The sequence below is a fragment of the Mesoplodon bidens genome (assembly GCF_964165515.1).
Source record: "Mesoplodon bidens genome assembly, chromosome: 16".
Lineage (NCBI taxonomy): Eukaryota > Metazoa > Chordata > Mammalia > Artiodactyla > Ziphiidae > Mesoplodon > Mesoplodon bidens.
Window position 1 is genome coordinate 62,678,466 of NC_138173.1, and position 21,696 is coordinate 62,700,161.

The following is a 21,696-nucleotide window of genomic DNA, read 5'->3' on the forward strand; positions in this document are numbered from 1 at the left end:
TCACCTTACTCCGGTCAGAATGGCCATCATCAGAAAATCTACAAACAGCAAATGCTGGAGAGGGTGTAGAGAAAAGCGAACCCTCTTGCACTGTTGGTGGGAATGTAAATTGATGCAGCTACTATGGAGAACAGTATGGAGGTTCCTTTAAAAACTAAAAATAGAATTACTATATGGCCCAGCAGTCCCACTACTGGGCATATATCGGGAGGAAACCATAACTTAAAAAGACACATGCACCCCAGTGTTCACTGTGGCACTATTTACAATAGCCAGGTCATGGAAGCAACCTAAATGCCCATTGACAGGCGAATGGATAAAGAAGATGTGGTACATACATACAATGGAATATTACTCAGCCATAAAAAATGGTCATTTGTAGAGACGCAGATGGACCTAGAGGCTGTCATACAGAGTGAAGTAAGTCAGAGAAAAACATATCGTCTATTAACGCATATGTGTGGAATTTAGAAAAATGGTACAGGTGAACCTGTTTGCAAGGCAGAAGTAGAGACACAGATGTAGAGAACAAATGTATGGACACCAGGGTGGGGGAAAAGGGGGCGGGATGAATTGGGAGATTGGGATTGACATATATACACTGGTATGTATAAAATAGATGACTAATGAGAATCTGCTGTATGGCACAGGGAACTCCACTTCGCTGTACGGTGGAAACTAACACAACATTGTAAGACAGCTATACCCCAATTAAAAAAAAATAAAAATAACTTAAGGGAAAAAAAAAGTGTGCAGATGTGGAACCGGTGGAGAGCAGGCCGGCTGTGTTTCATCCGGGTCGTGGAGAAGCCTTGCCACCGCCACTAATAGGTTCCCTGCTTTTTTCCTTGTCCCCTTTCCACCTTTCAGTGTTTTTTGCACAAAACAGAGTGATCTTTTAAAAATATAAAGCAAATCATCTCCCTTCCCTTCTTTAAAACCACCAGCACCACCACTTCACACTGGTTTCAACATGTACTTAAGGTAAAATCCACTGTTCTTACTCTGGCCCACAAGGCCCTGCGGGGTCTGAATTGGCTGCCTCTGATTCCAGCTCCACCACTCCCAGCCATTCCCTGTCCTGCCTCCCCTGTGAGGTTTCTGTCTCTGAGCAGGATGCACTCATTCCTTCCTGAGGGACCTCGTGTTCCATTTGCTCTGATTGGACCCCTTCCCCCCATATTTTCTCTTGGCTGTTAGTTCCCTGACAGGTCAACTAATCCTTCCCTGGTCATGTGTCGGAAGCTGCCTGCCCCAGTCAGCATCAGGCTACTTCACCACTTTTTTCCTTCATAGTAATTATCACTATCTGAAATGATTTTGTGTATTTATTTGTGTAAACTCTGTTTTCTATTTCTTTTCACCAGTCTGTGAGCTCTCTCTGCCTTGCCTAGTACAGTGTCTGCCACAGTGTAGGCACTCAACAAATGTGCCTCAAATATTTAATGAAGGAACAATTCCTGTTACTGCAGGGGTCTGGAAGGTCAGGTCTCCTCCCATCCCCCGCAGGATCTCTGGGTAATGCTGGAAAAGTGCTGCTAAATTCTTGCTCTTTGCATTCTTCCCTTTGACTGGATTCTGTTCTTTTTTCAGATTATACTGTCCTTTTGCAAACAGTACTGTTTAGAAAAGGTATATAATTCTCATTTAGGTTGTACTGTCCTTTTTCTTTAGCAGTCTCGCAAGCCTCCACTCCAAGCCCTACTATTCTTTCACCTTTTGGTCTAGAAAGCACATTACAGATGACTTCCAGAGATAGCAGAGATTATCACGAGTTGATTGAATCAGTGTCACTGTCACACTCTTGGTGGGTTCCTCACTCTGGTCACCTGTTGCAAACATATATTGAAAGCACCTTGTCCTCTGTGTCTGGTTGTGACAGTTGGGGATCACACTACTTTTTCCTTCTTCTAAGCTGACCACATAGCCTGGCATCAGAGAATTAACTGTTTCTTTCACCCTCTCAGTCCAAGGAGAGCATGGCTTTCACCATGAGCTACGGCAGGCATCTGTTAGAGCCAGGCTTCTAATAACAACTATTTGTTAACAAGGGAGCAGTTGTAGCAGAATTTCACTTAGAGTCAGTAGGCAATCTTTCCTGTGGTTTCCATGGGGATCTGGTATTTTAGAGCAATTTCTGGGAAGAACATTGGAAAGAAATTGAGGGGCAAAATGTTAATAATGTCACTGTTCTGGCACACACCGTTTCTAGAACCACGGGCAATGGATGAGTCACTTCCCACCCAAGGCCCACAGGGTGCAGAGCTGTGTGTGACCTCCTTGGGGCCAGGTGTGGAGGAGACCTAGTGCCTGCACTCAGAATACAGGAAAAATCAGATTTGAGTACTTGGTCCCCATTGTAGCTGTGCTTTTGTTAGTCACTTGCTGTGTGACCTTGAGGAAGTCACTTAACCACTCTGGGCCTTCATTGCTTCACTTAAGAAAGAGTTATTTTGAGGCTCAGATGAGACTGTGTGTGTGTGTGTGTCTGAGAGAGGGAGAGGGAATTTTTCATAACTCTGAAAGGTAACGTGTTTTGAATAGCTAACACTTACTGTGTGCCTAGTAGGTGCTAGATAGCCCTTCTAAGTCCTGTATGTGTATTAACCCATTTAATCCTTAAAACAACAATGTAAGGTAGATAACTGTTACTCTCCCCATATTGCAGATAGGGAAACCAAGGCACAGTGAATTAAAGTAACTTACCCAAAGCCACATAGCTAGTGAGTGGCAGAGGCAAGATTTGAATCCAGATAATCCCACGTTAGGACCAGGCTGCCATCATCTTTACCCAGTTCCCAGTTCACCTCCACATTCTGTAGGCAAATTCCAGTCTCTAGAGAGGTGTCCTCTATCGTGGGGCAGGAGTGGGGCATCCAGTTTCCCCGTGGCCTGGGCAAAGTGTCTTTCAAAGCTACCTACCTGAATTAACCAACTTTGTAGTTACTGCAAACAATGTTTATCAATTAATTTCAAACTTTGTGAGCTTAAGATTTGCTGGAGAGTTTGTTAAAAAAAGAAAAAAATGCAGATGCTCAGAACCCTCCCTGAGGGATGCTGATTCAGTAAGCATACCAGTCAGGCTTCAGTTGCAGGTAACAGAAGTCACTCTTGCCGCTTGAAGCCGAAAAGGATTTGATTCAAAGTCACAGAGAAGGGAAGCAAACATTTGGAGAGCAGGGTGATTGGGTGTAGCAGCCAGAGATGCTTCGCTACTCTCCCTTGGTGCCTGGACCCGTGAATTCTGGCAGCACCGTCATGGCTTACTGCATTCTTTAGGACAGGACCTCAGGATCACCAGGTGGTGTCTCCCAGCTGGTACTGTGCCTCAGCCTTCAATAGGTCATTTATTCTACCATCCAGAAGATCAGCTACTTCTGGGTTATAGGGAGCACTGTAAAACCAGAGAATCCTGGGGGCACCGCTTCACTAACTTACTTCTTTTGCTGTAAGTGGATTCGTGATTAGAAGTAATGTTGGCTTTGAGTAAGTCACTTTAACTCACTGTACTTACTTACATGAATCTCCAATGCCAAATTCCAGAGGCTGTGACATTCCATTTCATAGTTTCCTATAATCTGACAGTGATTGTATTTCCAGATAGATACTTTAATAGTCATCCTGCTTGTTCCTGATGCTATTGAATGTCAAGAGAAATATATCACAGGGATTTTTATTTCAAAACTTGGAATGCAAGATGTACTTCTTAAATATCTAAGGCATTAGGCATTTTTTTTAATTAAAAAATTTTTTTTTAATTTTTGACTGTGTTGGGTCTTCGTTGCTGCCCGCGGGCTTTCTCTAGTTGCAGCGAGCGGGGGCTACTCTTCATTGAGGTGCGCGGGCTTCTCATTGCGATGGCTTCTCTTGTGGAGCACAGGCTCCAGGTGTGAGGGCTTCAGTAGTTGTGGGTCGTGGGCTCTAGAACAGGCTCAGTAGTTCTGGCACCCGGGCTGAGTTGCTCCGCGGCATGTGGGATCTTCCCAGACCAGGGCTCGAACCCATGTCCCCTGCATTGGCAGGCGGATTCTTAACTACTGCGCCACCAGGGAAGCCCCGCATTAGGCATTTTTAAGTAAACAAAATTACGAAGAAGTGTTGCTGAACTTGATTACATAATTACCTCATTACGGGAAATAATTATTTTGGTCAGTTCTGAACAATATCAATCCTTACAGGAATTAAACCAGAATAAAGTATATACTTGGACTCTTTACTGAGTATTGAAGGAGAAGCCAGGACTTGTTTTATATGATTACCTCAGGGTGAAACAAAAAAGATATTTAGCGCATCCTTTAAAAAACAATGTCACTTTAAAGACCCTTTGGCTTTCCCATCCTCTTAGCTCTGTCACTTAAATGATGTTGCCACTTATTAAACTTCTAGGCATCTTGGAAATTTTAAAAAATCAAAAAATCAATGTTTCAAACTCTATGGAAGGTAATCGAGATCATTTATTTGTAAAAATGACCTATGCGCATACCTTTGGCTTAGTAATTCCCCTTCTAGGAATTTATCTTACAGATATACTGCACATATGTAAGATGATGGATAAACAAGGTTACTCAGTGTAACAACAAAACATTGGAAACCACCTACCGGCTCACCCACTGGGAACTGATGAAATGAATTATAATATAGCTATGGAAGAAAACATTATGAAGCTATGAAAACAAATGAGGAAGGTTATGTTTCTTAAGCTGAGTAGTGGTGTTTTTATTCTTTATCTTAAGCTTATGTTATATTCTTTTGCATGTATTAGATATTTAGTAAAATTAAATTTAAAAAGCAAGTGAAAAAGTGTATTAAAAGGGGCTTCCCTGGTGGTGCAGTGGTTGAGTGTCCGCCTGCCGATGCAGGGGACACGGGTTCGTGCCCTGGTCCGGGAAGATCCCACATGCCGCAGAGCGGCTGGGCCCATGAGCCATGGCCGCTGAGCCTGGGCGTCCGGAGCCTGTGCTCCACAACGGGAGAGGCCACAACAGTGAGAGGCCCGCGTACCGCAAAAAAAAAAAAAAAAAAAAAAAGTGTATTAAAAGAGAAAAATTATTTGTGCAGAATATCTGAAAGAATATCCAACATCCAAAACAAACTGGTAATGTTAGTGGCCTCTGGACAGGAGAACTGGGTGGCTGTTGTCAGAGGAGGGAGGGAAATATATATACCTTTATGTTTTTTTTTTTTTTTTTTTTTTTTTTTTGCGGTACGCAGGCCTCTCACTGTTGTGGTCTCTCCCGTTGCGGAGCACAGGCTCCGGACACGCAGGCTCAGCGGCCATGGCTCATGGGCCCAGCCGCTCCGCGGCATGTGGGATCCTCCCAGACCGGGGCACGAACCCGTGTCCCCTGCATCGGCAGGCGGACTCTCAACCACTGCGCCACCAGGGAAGCCCCTCCCTTTGTGTTTTTAAGAGTCGTGAGCCCTGTGAATATATTACTCATTAAAAATAAAAAATGTATAAACCACACCTTCCCTCACACATTTACCCACATGACTTTTTTTTTTAATAAACAAACACAGCTTTTAACAGGTACAGCCTCAGATGCTGTCTGTAGTGAAAGCTGCATTGGCCAGCTGCACAAGAAGCGGGATGTGTGACACACACTTACAGAGATTGCCGACAGTGTTCTCGGGACGAGAGACTGAGGAACGCGGAAGAATTCCCCAAATTGTTTTTCTATTGTACTGCTCTAAGCCTTTTGCCCAGCTGATCTAACCTTTGATTTGGCTGCTGTGAATAAAGGTGAGACGTTTAAATGACTGGCTGACGAGCTGTTTGTGCACTGGTGAAGGGTGTTTCGGTGCCTTATATGGCTTTGAGCTGCAGTTTGGGTGCAGGGAGGCTCAGGAAGCATGAGCTATGCAGAGAGAAAACCTTCTTAATAGGTGTCTCTTGATTTCTCTTAATCTTAAAATTACCCCTTGCGGGAACCCATAATGATAGCCAACATTTACTGGGCACTCATTTTGTAGCAGGCACTGGTCAAAGCTACTGATTGTGTATAAAATGATTAATCCTTGGACTTGTCTGGTGGCGCAGTGGTTAAGAATCCGCCTGCCAATGCAGGGGACATGGGTTCGAGCCCTGGTCTGGGAAGATCCCACATGCCGCGGAGCAACTAAGCCCGTGCACCACAACTACTGAAGCCCACGTGCCTAGAGCCTGTGCTCCGCAACAAGAGAAGCCACCGCAATGAGAAGCCCGTGCACCACAACAGTAGCCCCCGCTCCCCGCAACTAGAGAAAGCCTGCGTGCAGCAACGAAGACCCAGTGCAGCCAAAATTAAATAAATAAATAACTTTATTTTAGAAAAAGAAAAGATTAATCCTTACAACAGCCTTATGAAGTAGGGATTATTATTATCTCTGTTTCTCAGATGAGGAAACAGCTGTGGACAGTGTTTCCAAAGGAGCACAGTTACTGCTCAGACGAACGTGATCTGAACCTGGGGCTGACTCCAGAATTACTGTCCCCTAAGATGACAGTCCAGTCACATTGGAATAAATCCAAAGGTGAAGTTAGGGCACTGCTTCTCAAGCTGGTCTCGGGACTGAGATGCTGGGTGGATTATAGAAGTGAGAGCCTAAGGAAGTAATGGGGTGGTCTGTCTTTGGAATGTGGGGTGTCTTTACTGCATGAGAGCCTCGAACCTCGAGATGAGATTCAGGGCTTAATCTTGTAGGAAAAAAAGGGGCCACAGGGGCAAGCTCTTAAACAGGGGAGAGATGTAGGGAAACTAGCATTTTGTAGGGTGTCCTTGAACTGTGGTTGTCAGGTGGGGGCTGGCAGAGGGGAGACCAGAGGGAAGAGGCCTCCGCATGCAAACAGATGGGGGTCAGGACTATGGAGGCCGTCATGGAAGTGGGAGGAAGGATGGGTCTGGGAGATTTTGTTTTGAGGATTTGGTCGGGCTCACACCAGTTGAAGGTTGATGAGGAAGCAGGAGATAAGAGCATGCTTAAGATGCTCTATCATGCAGGGGTGCATAGAGGAGATGCTTCATCGTACTTGTACATTCGGGTGCGTTTAATGCATCCGCCACATACTCTGCTCAGGGCTTCCCGAGTCTCGCGTTTATCCGCCAATACAGTTCTTCTAGAAGGTGTAGCAGATGCTGTCAATCCCTCCCTCCCCTATAGTACCCATCTCCCCTTACTCTTCCTCACCTGAGTGAAGCCCTTGTGCATCCGTGAAGGGCTTTCCCTGGTCCTAATGCACTTGGCCCTGGCTCAGGCCGGCTGGAAGCAGGGAGGACTTAACACGCCCAGAGCAGCCTTCAGCTGCTGATGTGCTGGAGCTGGTGGATAAATGCTTCTGCTTTTTTTCTCCTCAAAGGGTAGAGCTCTGAGTGGGGTGCTGCACCCTCTCCCAGGGGTCCCCAGCAGGGTCGAGCCCCTGCTAGCCACTCAACACCTGCTCAGCAACCTGCTTCCTTGCCTCTCCTGACTCACTTCCCCACTCCTTGCTGGTGCTTCCTGGGATCCCCCGTCTCAAGGTCTGCTTTGGGGGAACCCAGCCTAAGGCTGTTGACAGATGATACTAGCTAGGCCCAGAGAGGTTATTTCACTTCTTCAAGCTTACAAATCCAGTCTGTAGGAAATCTAGGATTTTAATTCAGCTGTCCTAAACCCAGTGGGCTCCTGATGTTATTTTCTGCTAACCCTGTTTTGTATCTGCTGTAACAACTCCCTGAGTCTTTTTACATGTCTGGCTTTCCTACTAGAGGCTGGCCAGTTAGACTCCAGTATAAACTAATAAAAGACAGAAACTATGATCCTGATCATTTTGTAACCAAGATCAACAAGAACAGCGTCTTTCACAGACAGCTGCTCAGTGAGGATTTGTTGAAAGTAAGAGACGGAGCGAGAGGAAGGCGGAGGCAAAGGCAGGTGGGCGCACAACATTGGAGCGAGGATTAGAGTCTCCAGGCATCCTGGCCTGGACCCTGAGGGCGACTTGCCTCGAAGGAGACCATGGTGAGAGGGTCAAAAGCAGAAGACCCAGAGGAGGCACAGCAGCGAGCAGAAAAATTGGTGGAGAACTAAAAAAATACTTCTTCTGGAAATCACTTATGAGGAAAGATAAACCTAACGAAATAGTCCTTTACAGTGCATGTAAGGGGAGTTTTTTTTTAAATTTATTTTTTGTTTTTAATATGAGATGAGTAATCTCAGCTTTGTAGGAAAAACATAAGACGGGTTCTCACCCAAGAGTAAGCTCTACAAATCAGATACTCCAGGGCAGTATTTTCAGACTGTGCTTTACAAGGCAGTAGGACTTCTAAGGATCTCTCAAGAAGAGGTTAGTAGATCATAAAAATTGATTAATACTTACTGAACTTTAATTAGACCATGGACCAAGCCCTAGGCTATGTCTTGGGCTGCATTATGGCATTTAATCCTCCCAGTTACCCTTTGGTAGGCACTGCTATCATCCCTGCCTTACAGATGAGGAAGCTGATGCTCAAATTGGTCACCCAGCTAGTAAGTGAACCAGGTGGGATTTAGCCCCCAGGTTATTTGACTCTGGAGCCCATGACCTTCACAGGCAGGGCTGTACGTACCCTCCTCCCCACCCCTTGGCCAGCCACACTCTCCCTCCACCAGAACTGAAGCTCAGATTTTGACACATGGACAGCAAGCTGGGGAATGGGAACTACACTGCTGGTTAGGGGTTTGGAGAGAGTGCATTAAAATGTGCCACACTTTGATTGCCTTCTCTAGAGGTCTTGGAGCTTTGCTTTCCCACTGTGCAGGGGAGTTTTAAAATGCATTTTGATGAATGCATTCTGCTCTCTTGGTACACAAGGGGGAGCATTGAGCACAGGAATGGGAATAACATTGCTACAGGGAGTGAGGTCTTGCTCTTTACCGGAAAGAGTTTCTCTCCCTTTCTCTTTCTCTCTCAATAGGATTTCCTAAGAACAAAACCAGTTTTCTGCCTAATCACAGTACTATTATTATCATGTCCAAGAAGTTAATATTGATGAAACCATATTATCTAATACACTGTCTATATTCAGATTTCCCCAAATATTGCCAAGATGTCCTTTATTGCTTTTTCTTTTTCTTTTATTTTGATCCAGAATCAGTTTTGTATTCTCTTAATATTAGATCATGGTCATTTTTCTGAAATATTTTGGTGCAAAATGTTCATAATTTTTACTGGCTATTTACCATCCCATGAAGCTGATTTGTCATGATTTATTAATAAATTTCTCTTTGGTTATTCCTGTTATAAGCATAACATGGTGTTAAGCGGGGCTTTTCCTTTCTCAATTTTGACTCAGGCACCAATTCAATAGATATCAGATTGCAAAGTGAGAGTGAGACTGATAATCATATATGGCATTCACCAAGTGTCACAGGTCAGGTTCCTCGGAAAAGCCTCCTGATGGAGATTTTTGTACAGGAGGTTTATTGAAGAGTGTTTGGGGATCAACACCTATGGAGCAATAAAGGAAGTGGCGCTGGAAGAAGGAATAGTTGAACTTTGATGCAGTCACTGCAAAGGCCTCAGCTGGCCCTCTGCTAGCTCTGGAGCTGAGATGGTCTTGCAGAATTGTTCCCTATTGGAGCAAGGAGGTTGGGTCCTTTTACCTCTACCCAGACCAGTCATTGGATGCAGATTGCCCCTGGGAAGTGACCATGACCTTGGGTGAGATAGCTAGCTTAGACCAATTTTCAAAGAGACTCAGGGTGGCAGTGAGGGCCTCAGTCCTGTGGGGAGATCTGGGCAGAGACCACAGCATCCACTACACCAGGGGAATTCTCATGGAACTGTTGTCTAAGTCCTGGATCCCTGCAGCCAGACTGAATACACAAGTGGGCGTGTGGAAATGGGCGGAGGGTGGAGAGATGCTATTGGAGAGAGCCTTGCATGTTGGGACTCCTCCCTCCCTCCCCAGGGGAAAGGCCAGGGTGCTACCTCCTTATCTGAAAGTGTATGATGGGGGCTTCCTCAGGACCACATATTGAGCTTGAGATGTTTTCTTCTACTGTTGGGGGCAAAGAGAAGTGGCTAGACTGGCCTGCGGCAGCAGGACACAGAGGGTGGTGTTCGGTTCTGCCCTCCCAGGGTTTGTTGGGGCAAAGGATGAGAGAGTGTTTCCTAGGATTCAAATGTGAGTTACTTGGGAGAGAGAGTAATAGGCTAGAGCTATTTTTAAAAATATATTAAAAAAAAGTCCTCTAAGACTCACAAGAAGTTGCAAAAATAAAACAGAGAGTTCCCGTGTGCCCTTCACCCAGCCTTCCCCAACGATAACATCTTACATAACCATAGTGCATTTTCAAAACTAGGGAATTGACATTGACATTGGTACACTGTCTTGGTTTTTATCTTTTTTTTTTTTTTTTTTTTGCGGTACGCGGGCCTCTCACTGTTGTGGCCTCTCCCGTTGCGGAGCACAGGCTCCGGACGCGCAGGCTCAGCGGCCATGGCTCACGGTCCCAGCCACTCCGCGGCATGTGGGATCATCCCGGACCGGGGCACGAACCCGTGTCCCCTGCATCGGCAGGCGGACTCTCAACCACTGCGCCACCAGGGAAGCCCTATCATTTTTTACATTCACGTGTGTATGTATTACTATGAAATTTTATCACATGTATAGATTTGTAGGTTTATGTAATTACCACCACAGTCAGGATACATAGTTGCCCTATAACCAGGAAGAAACTCCCTCACACTCCATCTTTGCAGTCAGACCCTCCAGCGGACCCTATTCCCTGGCAATGACTAATCTCTTCTCCATCACTATAATTTTATCATTGGAAGAGTGTTACATAGTAGAATCATGCAGTGTGTAACCTTTTGAGATTGGCTTTTTTCACTCGGCAGAAATAACAGCCTTGAGTTCCAGCCATGTTGTTGCACGTATCAATAGTTTATTCTTTTTTATAGCTTAGTAGTATTTAATCGTATACCTATATATACAGTTTATCCAGTCCCAGTGGGAGTCATTGTAAGTCCTGCCCAGCAGACTTTCTGGGAGGGTGAGAGGAAATCAAATGATGACGTCTGAATGGAGAGGATTGCCAGGGAGCCCGGGGCAGAGGGGGTAGTGGCAGCTGGGAGGGAATGCTTCTCCTTTGTCCTGAGAATTAAAACTGGAGCAGTCCCCAGAGATGGGGATCTCCAAAGATCCCATGAAAAGTGCACAAGCAAGAGGCAGTTTTTTATAGCTTTGAAGCCTGGAGAGCATGAAGTCGGCTTACCACGGTGCCAGTCACAAGCCAATTAAAGTATTTCCAGACGTAACCATTGGTACTTTGACATGGGATCCAAAACAGCAGCTAGTGAGTGGGGGAGGAAATGTGAAAAAGTAGTGGAAGAGAGAAGAAATGGCATATGAGACCCCCTTCCCCCCCGCCCCCGACACCTCTCACTGAACTGCTGGCTCTAGCTGGGAAGGGGGAGGAGAGCGTTGGGATGAAACTGAATTGTTGATTAATATAATGACCTGACATATTGAATTACTCTATTAAGACCATGTTTGTGACTTGATGTGACATCAGACTGTCATTACTTGGGAGTGACCAGAGCAGGCAGGGTCCTGCAATAGTTGTCGTCTGGAGTCAAGGACAAGCTCCTTTTTTCCTCCTACTGGCACTCCCCCTCAAATGGATAAATTTTTGGAGGGATGGTGGGAGAAAAACAAAGTACGTTTTGATTATGTCCACCAGCAGTTACATAAATAACTTGGAAATAAACATCTTTTATACATAAGCCTTTTTTTTGTTTTATAGTATACTTCGAGCAAATTCCTGGAAATGGGGTTAATAGGTTAAAGGGCATGGATATTTTTATGATTCTCAAAACGTATTGCCAAGTTACTTTTCTAAAGGTTTGTACCAATTTACATTCCCACCAGATAATGCGTGGAAGTTAATATCGTAAGATTATTAGTATAATGGGGTTTAAATGCTATTTCATGTTTGGAATAATTTTTAAAGTGCTTTTGTAATATGACACTTTTTGCATTAGGTATTTTATCAATCTCTTTAAACTTGACATTAATATCTTGAATGCAGAATATTGTTAAGGGTCTGATTTAATAAGTTGATTACTGGCTATTCACATTCAGCTTCCAGGGGGTTCCCTGGCGTACTTAGAAGACCAAATCCTGTAGGATTTGTGGGTAAGAAAGAAAGGGAGAGGTAAAGGACAGATGATCAGTGAATATAAGAGACAGGTTCAGTGGCTATGAGTGAGAGGTAAACAAATGAAGCAAGGGACCAGGAGCAAGGAGATGGCCATGAGGTCAAGAGATGGTGTGGAAATGGACCTTGGGAGGCAAAGATTTTAGCACAGGCCTCAAACAAGGAAATATGCGTTCCCCCGAACCCCCAAATATCAATGAATTCAAAATTTATTTTTTTAAAAAACCATAACATTTACTATCTTAACCATTTTAAGTATACAGTTCAGTAGTGTTAAATATATTCACACTGATGTGAAATAGATTTGTAGAACCTTTTCATCTTGCAAAATGGACATTTTTACCCATTGAAGAACAACACCCTTTTCCTTTCTCTCCCCTGCCCCTGGTAGCCACCATTTATTTATTGTTTCTATGAGTTTGACTACTTTAGATACCTGATATAAGAGGAATCATGCTATATTTGTCTTCTTTTGTGACTGGCTTATTTCACTTAGCATAGTGCCCTTGAGGTTCATCCATGTTGAATAGCACTTGACAGAATCTCCCTCCTTTTTAAGGCTGAATAATATTCCATTGTATGTATATACAATATTTTGTTCATTCATCTATCAATTGATATTTGGGTTTCTTCCATCTTTGGCTATTGTGAATAGTGTTAAAGCATGGGTGTGCAAATACCTCTTCAAGAACCTGATTTCAATTCTTTTTTTTTAAATTTCAATTCTTTTGAAAATATATCCAGATGTAGGTTGCTGGGTCACATGGTAGTTCTATTTTTAATTTTTTGAGGACCTGCCATAACTTTTTTTATGGTGTTTTACATGTTTTTTACTGTTTACAATCCCACCAACAGTGCACAAGTGTTCCAATTTCTCCTCATTCTCACCAACACTTGTTATTTTCTGTTTTTTTTTTTAATAGTAGCCATCCTAATGGGTGTGAGGTGGTATCTCTCTATGATTCTGACTTGCATTTCCCTTAAGATTAGTGATGTTAAGCATCTTTTCATATGCTTGTTGGCTGTTTGCATATCATCTTTGGAGAAATGTTTATTCAAGTCCTTTGCTCATTTTAAAATCAGGTTATTTGATTTTTTGTTGTTGAGTTGTAGGAGTTCTTTTTATATCCTGTATATTAACTCCTTATCAGATTCATGATTTGCAAACATTTTCTCTCATTCCATAGGTTGACTTTTTTTTTTTTTTTTTTTTTTTGCGGTACGCGGGCCTCTCACTGCTGTGGCCTCTCCCGTCGCGGAGCACAGGCTCCGGACGTGCAGGCTCACCGGCCATGGCTCACGGGACCAGCCGCTCCGCGGCATGTGGGATCCTCCCGGACCGGGGCACGAACCCGCATCCCCTGCATCGGCAGGCGGACTCTCGACCACTGCGCCACCAGGGAAGCCCCCCATAGGTTGACTTTTAACTCTATTGATTGTGTCTTTTCATGAACAAAATTTTAAAGTTTGATGTAATCCCATTTGTCTACTTTGGCTTTTGTTGCCTGTGCTTTTGCTGTCATATCCAAGAAATCATTGCCAAGTCCAATGTCATAAAGCTTTTCCCCTGTGTTTTCTTCTGGGAGTTTTACAGTTTTAGATTTTTAAGTCTTTAATTCATTTTTCGTTTTTGTGTATGCTGTAAGATAAGGTTCTAACTTCATTCTTTTCCCTTTGGATATCTAGTTTTCCCAACACCATTTGTTGAAGAGACTGTTCTTTCCCCTTTGATATTAGCAACCTTGTCAAAAATCATCAATTGTTATTATTTTTTAATCAATGGAAAAATAATAACAAGATCACGGAATTCTTCTTTTGTGACATATATTTGGGACATATAGTGACTATTTGAATGAGGTGGAGAGGTCCACATAAAAAACATAAAAATGTGAATAAAACTTGGAGACTGTTGGATGGGGACCTTGTAACACCTTTTCTTAAGATGTCATCCGTGCCAACGGGCAGCAGTTGATTGATAAACTAATTAATTCACCAAATAAGTGATTATTGAGTGCCTACTATGCAGACACTAACCAGGCAAAGGGAATACAGGTGTATATAGGAGACAAGTCCCTGCTATGTGTGTTTCTGTGTAGAATCTCATTTTCTGTTAGCAGCATCAACAAAAATGTGTGTGCTAGCCCTACCTCTGCAAGGAATTTAGAGAGGTAAAAGAGACTGTGAGATGCTGTCCATGCTCTGAAGGGCCCGTGTGAGCTTATTCTTACCGTGGCCCCAGATAACCTTCATGCCCACTGCTCTTTGCTAAGGGTTAATACTTGATGAGATGGACCCATTTTGTAGCTTGGAGAATGAAAGGGATGAGGGCTTAAAGGCTGGGGCTTACGTCCAGATGTCTGAAGGAGTCTGTGTTCCATCTGAAGCTGCTCTCTGTAGGGCTATTTCTCCGGGTCTCCCCAGACGTATCCCACTCTGGTTGAAACCAAAGGTTCATTTCAATAACCTAAGTGCTCCATTCAAGAAACACAGAAAATAGGGTAATGTCCCTTTTCTGTTCTACAGTTCAGTTTAGGATACCGCCACATTGAATTAGTTGTTGTGTCTCTTTAGTGTCCTCTAGTCTGTGACAGTTTCTCAGTCTTTCTTTGTTTCTCATGACCTTGACAGTTTTGAGGAGAACTGGGCATGTATTTTGTAGAGTGTTGGGCCCAGTCACTTAAAAATTTTTTTTTATTGGCGTATAGTTGATTTATAATGTTATAATCATTTTTAATGCATTATTTTGTGGTCTTCCTAGAGCCCAGAGTTAAAGCACTTCTCGAGTTATTCATAAAGGTAGTCTTCTAGGTTGGATAGACCTGAATGGACCCTTGTAACTCATACAATAATTTAAAAAATTCCATTGCCCAGAAGAGAAAACTACAGGTATGAGTCACCCTGACAGAGTCCAACATTGACCAGGTTTATATCTGTTTGGTTTCACATTATGGCCGATCTGTTAGTCAGGGTCTTGGAAGGAAAATCTAAGGTACACTCAGCCAGGATTTTGAAGACAATTTAATGAAGGGACTGTTAACCCAGGTGAGTCAGTGTCTTAGCTTGAGCTTCTATAAAAATATCATAGATTAAGTGGCTGAAAGTACAGATGTTTATTTCTCACAGTTCTGGAGGCTGGGAAGTCTAAGACCAGAGCCTTGGTGAGGGCTCTTTTCCTGGCTTGCAGATGACTGCCCTCTTTCTCCTCGCATGGAGGCAGACAAAAGCTCTGGTCTCCCTCTCTCTCTTTTTTTAAAAAATACTTATTTATTTATTTTGGTCGTGCCGGGTCTTAGTTGCGGCACATGGGATCTTCGTTGCGGCATGCAGTATCTTTTAGTTGCAGCATGCAGACTTCTTAGTTGCGGCATGCAGACTCTTAGTTGCAGCATGCATGTGGGATCTAGTTCCCTGACCAGGGATCAAACCCGGACCCCCTGCATTGGGAGCATGGAGTCTTACCCACTGGACCACCAGGGAAGTCCCTCTGGTCTTTCTTTCTCTGCTTAAAAGGGCACTTATCCCACTATGGGGACCCTACCCTCATGACCTAATCTACACCTAATTACCTCCCAAATGTCCCACCTCCAAATACCATCACATTGTGGGTTAGAGCTTCAACATATGAAATTCGGTGGGGGGATAGAAGCAAGCAGCCCATAATAGGCAGGGATAAAAGGAACCAATAGGGGTGTTGAGGCTCTCAGGGACTGACAGCAGAGGGAAGCTGTTCCACACCAAGGCCTGAAGGAGCAGGGGAGGAAATTGTATCATGGATCTCAGAGCTGCAGATGGCAGTTGTGAGTTGGGCAGGGGGCCCAGCAGGAGCTGTAGTAGTAGAGATATGAAGACATTGCCAGAACACTGAGGCAGGGAGAGAGCAGGAAATATCCAACCTTCCATATCCTTTCCTCCAGTTCCCAGTTATTGTCACCCTTTGGCCAAACCCAACCAGAAGCTAAGGGCAAAGGAGCCTGGACATTGCAGTCCTTCAGAATCAGCCCCTCCAGGCTACACAGAAGGGTAGGGAATGGAGGAGAGTGTGTGTAAATGGTGAATAACTAGCACAGATACTTAAAAGTGTACCTATGTTGACTCTATTTATTTAGTAATGCAAACTTTCAGAGGGCAGGAACACGACCTTTTTGTAAACTTAGCCTTGTTAAAGCAATTGTATACATTTACTAGGGCTGCATGCATAACAAAGTATCACAAACTCAGTGGCTTAAAATAACAGACACAAATTCTAACAGTTCAGGAAGCTCGAAGTCTGAAATCAAGGTGTCATCAGGGCCACGCTCCCTCTGAAACCGGTAGGGGAGGATCCTTTGTTGGCTTTTCTAGCTTCTTGTGGTTACATTCCTTGGCTTGTAGATGCATCATTCTAGTCTTCTGTCTCCAGAGTCACATTGTCCTCTCCCTGTGTGTTTCTGCTTCCTCTTCTTCTAAGGAGACTAGCCATTTTGGGTTAAGGGCCACCCTACTCCAGTATGACCTCATCTTTTTTTTTTTATAGTTTATGATGAGCAAATCTTACTGTTTTCTTTGTTGGTTTTTTTTTTTTTTTTTTTTTTCGGTATGCGGGCCTCTCACTGTTGTGGCCTCTCCCATTGCGGAGCACAGGCTCCGGACGCGCAGGCCCAGCGGCCATGGCTCACGGGCCCAGCCACTCCGCAGCATGTGGGATCCTCCCAGACCGGGGCACGAACCCGTCCCCCCTGCATTGGCAGGTGGATGCCCAACCACTGCGCCACCAGGGAAGCCCTCTTTGTTGGTTTTTTAAAAATTAATTTTTATTGGAGTATAGTTGCTTTACAATGTTGTGTTAGTTTCTGCTGTACAGCAAAGTGAATCAGTTACACGTATACGTATATCCCCTCTTTTTTGGATTTTCTTCCCATTTAGGTCACCACAGAGCACTGAGTAGAGTTCCCTGTGCTATATAGTAGGGTCTCATTAGTTATCTATTTTATACATAGTAGTGTATATATGTCAATCCCAATCTCACAGTTAATCTCCCTCCACCCCCGGTATTCATAAGTTTGTTCTCTACATCTGTGTCTCTATTTCTGCTTTGCAAATAAGTTCATCTGTACCATTTTTCTAGATTCCACATATAAGCAATATTATACGATATCTGTTTTTCTCTTTGTGACTTACTTCACTCTGTATGACAGTCTCTGGGTCTCTCCATGTCTCTGCAAATGTTGCCATTTTGTTCCTTTTGATGGCTGAGTAATATTCCATTGTAGATATGTACCACATCTTCTTTATCCATTCTTCTGTTGACGGACATTTAGGTTGCTTCCATGTCCTGGGTATTGTAAATAGTGCTGCAATGAACATTGGGGTGCATGTATCTTTTTGAATTATGGTTTTCTCTGGGTATATGCCCAGGAGTGGTATTGTTGGGTCATATGGTAGTTCTATGTTTAGTTTTTTGAGGAACCTCCAAGTATGACCTCATCTTAAATAAACTAGTTGCATCTTAAGTGACTCTATTTCCAAACAAGGTCAAGTTCTGAAGTTGTGAATGGACATGAGTTCAGGGGGACACCCCACTACACTTACTGAAATTCTTTTTTTTTTCAGTTGAGGAGAAGGAGGCAGAACAAATAACTTGTCCAGGTCACAGAAAGTGGTTGAGCTGAGTTTAGAGGCATATTTTTAACTATTAATTAGCCAAAATGTCTTCCTCCTTCCTATCTGCCTGCCCTCTTGCCAGCCACCAACCCTGTACTTTCATTACTTATTTTCTCATTCAAGGACAACTTGGATGTTAGTTGACCTTAATTTCAGTGGACAAAAATGACTGGGTTTGTTGGCTATTGGGTGGAGGGATGTGTGGGGAAAAGAAAAATCTCTCAGCCTCCTTGAGATTTACTTTTCTTTTTGTTTGTAAAATGGCAAAAATGAAACCTATCTCATTTAGTGGTTGTGAGCATTAAATAAAACCAGTGTGTGAGAAAGTACTTGGCAAAGTCTTCCAAAGCATGCATGCAACCCTGAGGAATTTTATAGACAAAATTTCAGAGAGTAAAGAGGACATTATTCATGCATGTTGTTAATTAATTTATATTCTTGAATTTCTGCATTGTTGACATGCCTTCAAGTCTTAGACAAATGAACAAGAAACAGAAATAGTGTAGCACAGATCTTCAGCATTGCCTATAAGTTTAGGTTGCTATTTAGCCTCTTTCAAACAGTAAGTAATTTACTTTCATCCTCTCTACTAGGCTATAGCAAAAGTTGATGTCATATCTCTTGCTATTTACCAGCAAAATTACTTTGGTCATGTTGCTTAGCTTTATGATCTTGTGTTGTAAAGGTTAAAAGAAAACACACCCACACAGAGGAAGGAACACATACAAGCTCCTACTACCACTCCTGGTACATTAAAGGTGATCAGAAATTGAAAGTTTAAAAAAATTTTTATCACATTATTATTACTATTAATGTTATTAATATCATTGATATGCACAGGAACCGAGTTATAAATAGTTGGCTAATGAACTTTTTTTTTTTTTTTTTTTTTTCTTTTTGTGGTATGCGGGCCTCTCACTGTTGTGGCCTCTCCCGTTGCGGAGCACAGGCTCCGGACGCGCAGGCCCAGCGGCCACGGCTCACAGGCCCAGCCGCTCCGCGGCATATGGGATCCTCCCAGACCGGGGCACGAACCCGTATCCCCTGCATCGGCAGGCGGACTCTCAACCACTGCGCCACCAGGGAGGCCCTAATGAACTTATTTTTAACTTTTAAAAATTTGGAACTAATTTTAGACTTAAAGAAAAGTTACAAAAATAGTATAGAGAATTCCTATATATGCTTCACTAGCTTTCCCTAATGTTAACATCTTAACTAACCACAGTATGATGATCAAAACCAGGAAATTAAGATTGATATAATACGATTAACTAAATTACAGATCTTACTTGAAATTGCTTGTTTCCCTGCTTAACTTTCCAATTTCCTATAGCGATCCAGTGAATTTATGAGACGAGACTAGCTTAGTCTTCTCTAATGTAGTTTTTTATTGTGTTTCATGATCTCAACACTTTTGAAAAGAACTTATCAGTTACTTTGTGGAATGTCCTTCAATTTGGGTTTGTCTGTGTTTTCTTTGATTAAACTGAGGTAATGCAGTTTCAGCAAGGATACCTCAGAAGTAATGTTACATCTTCTACCATGTACCATATCAGGAGGTACATGACGCCAATGTATTTTATAACTGGTGTTGCTAACCTTGACCTCTTGGTAAAGTGGTACTTGTCAGGTTTCTCCATTTTAAGTTACTGTTTTACCTTTTGTAGCTAACAAATACCTTGGGGAGATACTTTGAGACAACGAATATATCGTGTTTCTCGTACTTTTGCACACTCGTTCTAGCATCTATGGAGGATTCTTGCCAGCAGCAGTTACTAATGTGGTATTTGCTGACTGGAGATTTTCTACTTCCTTCATGCCTATGTTTATTTTATTTATTTATTTATTTATTTATTTATTTAGTGATACGTGGGCCTCTCACTGTTGTGGCCTCTCCCACTGCGGAGCACAGGCTTCGGACGCGCAGGCTCAGCAGCCATGGCTCACGGGCCCAGCCACTCCGCAGCATGTGGGATCTTCCTGGACCGGGGCATGAACCTGCGTCCCCTGCACTGGCAGGCAGACTCTCAACCACTGCGCCACCAGGGAAGCCCCATGCCTATGTTTATTAATTGGAATTCCTCTCTAGGGAAGAGTTGTTCCTTCTCCCCCACTAATTTATATTAGAATGAGCTTATACACATTTTATTTTATGGGTTATAATCTAATACTATCATTATTAATTTTGTTGCTCAAATTGTTCCAGCTTTGGCCACTAGGAACATAATCAGGTTGACTCCCATATCCTTTCAACATGCTCTATCATTTGTTTGTACCTTCTTACGTTATGGCACTTCCTTCTTTTTCTAAGCTCATCTTGCATTTTCCTTGCTCCAACCCTGTGATCAACCTTTTTTCCGAAAAGCACTAGTTCCTTCTGTTGGAGAATGGATTTAGAAACCACGATCTTGGTGGTGGGTATGCTCATTGCTACTAGGGTGTCATTGTTTCTAGGTCCTCTCAGTGGACAGAGCTAGGAAATATGTGTATGTATACTAAACACACACACATCTACATTTATTTCAGTATGAATCTGTATAAATATGAAAAGCTTTAATGAATATTTTCATTCTAAAGTAAATGCATGAGTATGTGCAAGGTACGCTTCAATTCGTCTCCCCCAAATAAGGAGAACATTACAGTATTGCTTGTTTACTTGAAATAAACAGTCAGTAGTACTTGTTTACTTTCAGTTTTGATTTTTTTTTTTTTTTTTTTTTTTTGCTGTACTTGGGCCTCTCACCACTGCGACCTCTCCCGTTGCGGAGCACAGGCTCCGGACGCGCAGGCTCAGCGGCCATGGCTCACGAGCCCAGCTGCTCCGTGGCACATGGGATCCTCCCGGACCGGGGCACGAACCCACGCCCTCTGCATCGGCAGGCGGACTCTCAACCACGGCGCCACCAGGGAAGCCCTACTTTCAGTTTTACGTTATGATTTACATAGCTGAGGTTATTAGAGAAGAGACCTAACTAACCTCAGAGAATTCTGAAAACAGAAAAAAAAAATCATAGAGGTATCCAATTCATGTTTCCTAAACTGGTATTCCATGGGGTACTGTTTTGGGAGGTGTTAGTAGGCTCATCAGGATAAAAGGGCTCTGTGGTCCAGTGAATTTGGGAAACTTGTCACGGTAGATCCCCCCCACACTTGTGTAACACTGCTCAGGGATGATTAAAGGAGTTTTTAAAAAAAATATGTTTTCCAGAAAAATTATATTTTATAAACAAAATATCAGACAAACTTTATAGGAGCAGAAGATATAAAAGAAGAAGAAAACGTCAAATTTATATGCAATTTTTGTTGTATAAATTTATTTGGGACTTAATGTTGGTCTGCACAATACCATGAAATTTTTAAAGTAAGTGTGACCACATTCCTTATTAAGAGAAGCTGCTATAAGGTATGTCTTCAGATGGCTTTTAAAATCTATGGGGAAAATTACATTTGCTTCAACAGGGGCAGATATATTCTTTAGAAAAAAGGTGTTCTCTACTCCTGCTTATCGAAATACAGCTCAACAGAACTTATGGAAAAACTAACAACAAAGACAAAATATCCCGTTTCAAAGTAGTCATTTTGTGGGTGAAGGTAGAAACCTACAATCTTTCCCCCCAAGAGCATTTCATATTTAAACCTTCTATTTTTAACCTGATGGTGGGATTCATGGCTAATGCTTATGAGATCTGCGTCTAGACAGTTGAGAAAAACAGGAAATGAATTACATTGTTGTAGCTTAAGATAATTTAACCTTTTGTCTTCTAGCTCCAAGCTGTGCCTGCTTTAAAAAAAAAAAAAAGAACATTCCTTCTCTCCTGAGAATTTCAGGGCATTTAGGGAGCTATAATAATCCAAGGCCTCTTCAGGGAGCAGAGATAGCTATTTTGGTGGAAA

At 43.0% G+C, this 21,696-nt stretch overlaps 1 protein-coding gene across 8 annotated transcripts in view; it reads left to right on the forward strand.

The window, feature by feature from the left end:
* Positions 1 to 21,696, forward strand: part of NTAQ1 (N-terminal glutamine amidase 1) — a gene marked incomplete at its 3' end in the record, with an annotated part of 167,322 nt that overhangs the window by 22,777 nt on the left and 122,849 nt on the right. The window contains exon 6 of one of the 8 annotated variants that reach the window (XM_081258248.1): positions 5,521 to 5,825. The exons of 6 other annotated variants lie outside the window; for them this stretch is intronic. In XM_081258248.1, coding sequence (XP_081114374.1) covers positions 5,521 to 5,555 — 35 coding nt within the window. Of the gene's footprint in view, positions 1 to 5,520; positions 5,826 to 21,696 lie in introns of those variants that run through there. One more of the 8 variants, XM_081258255.1, reaches the window with a different exon arrangement.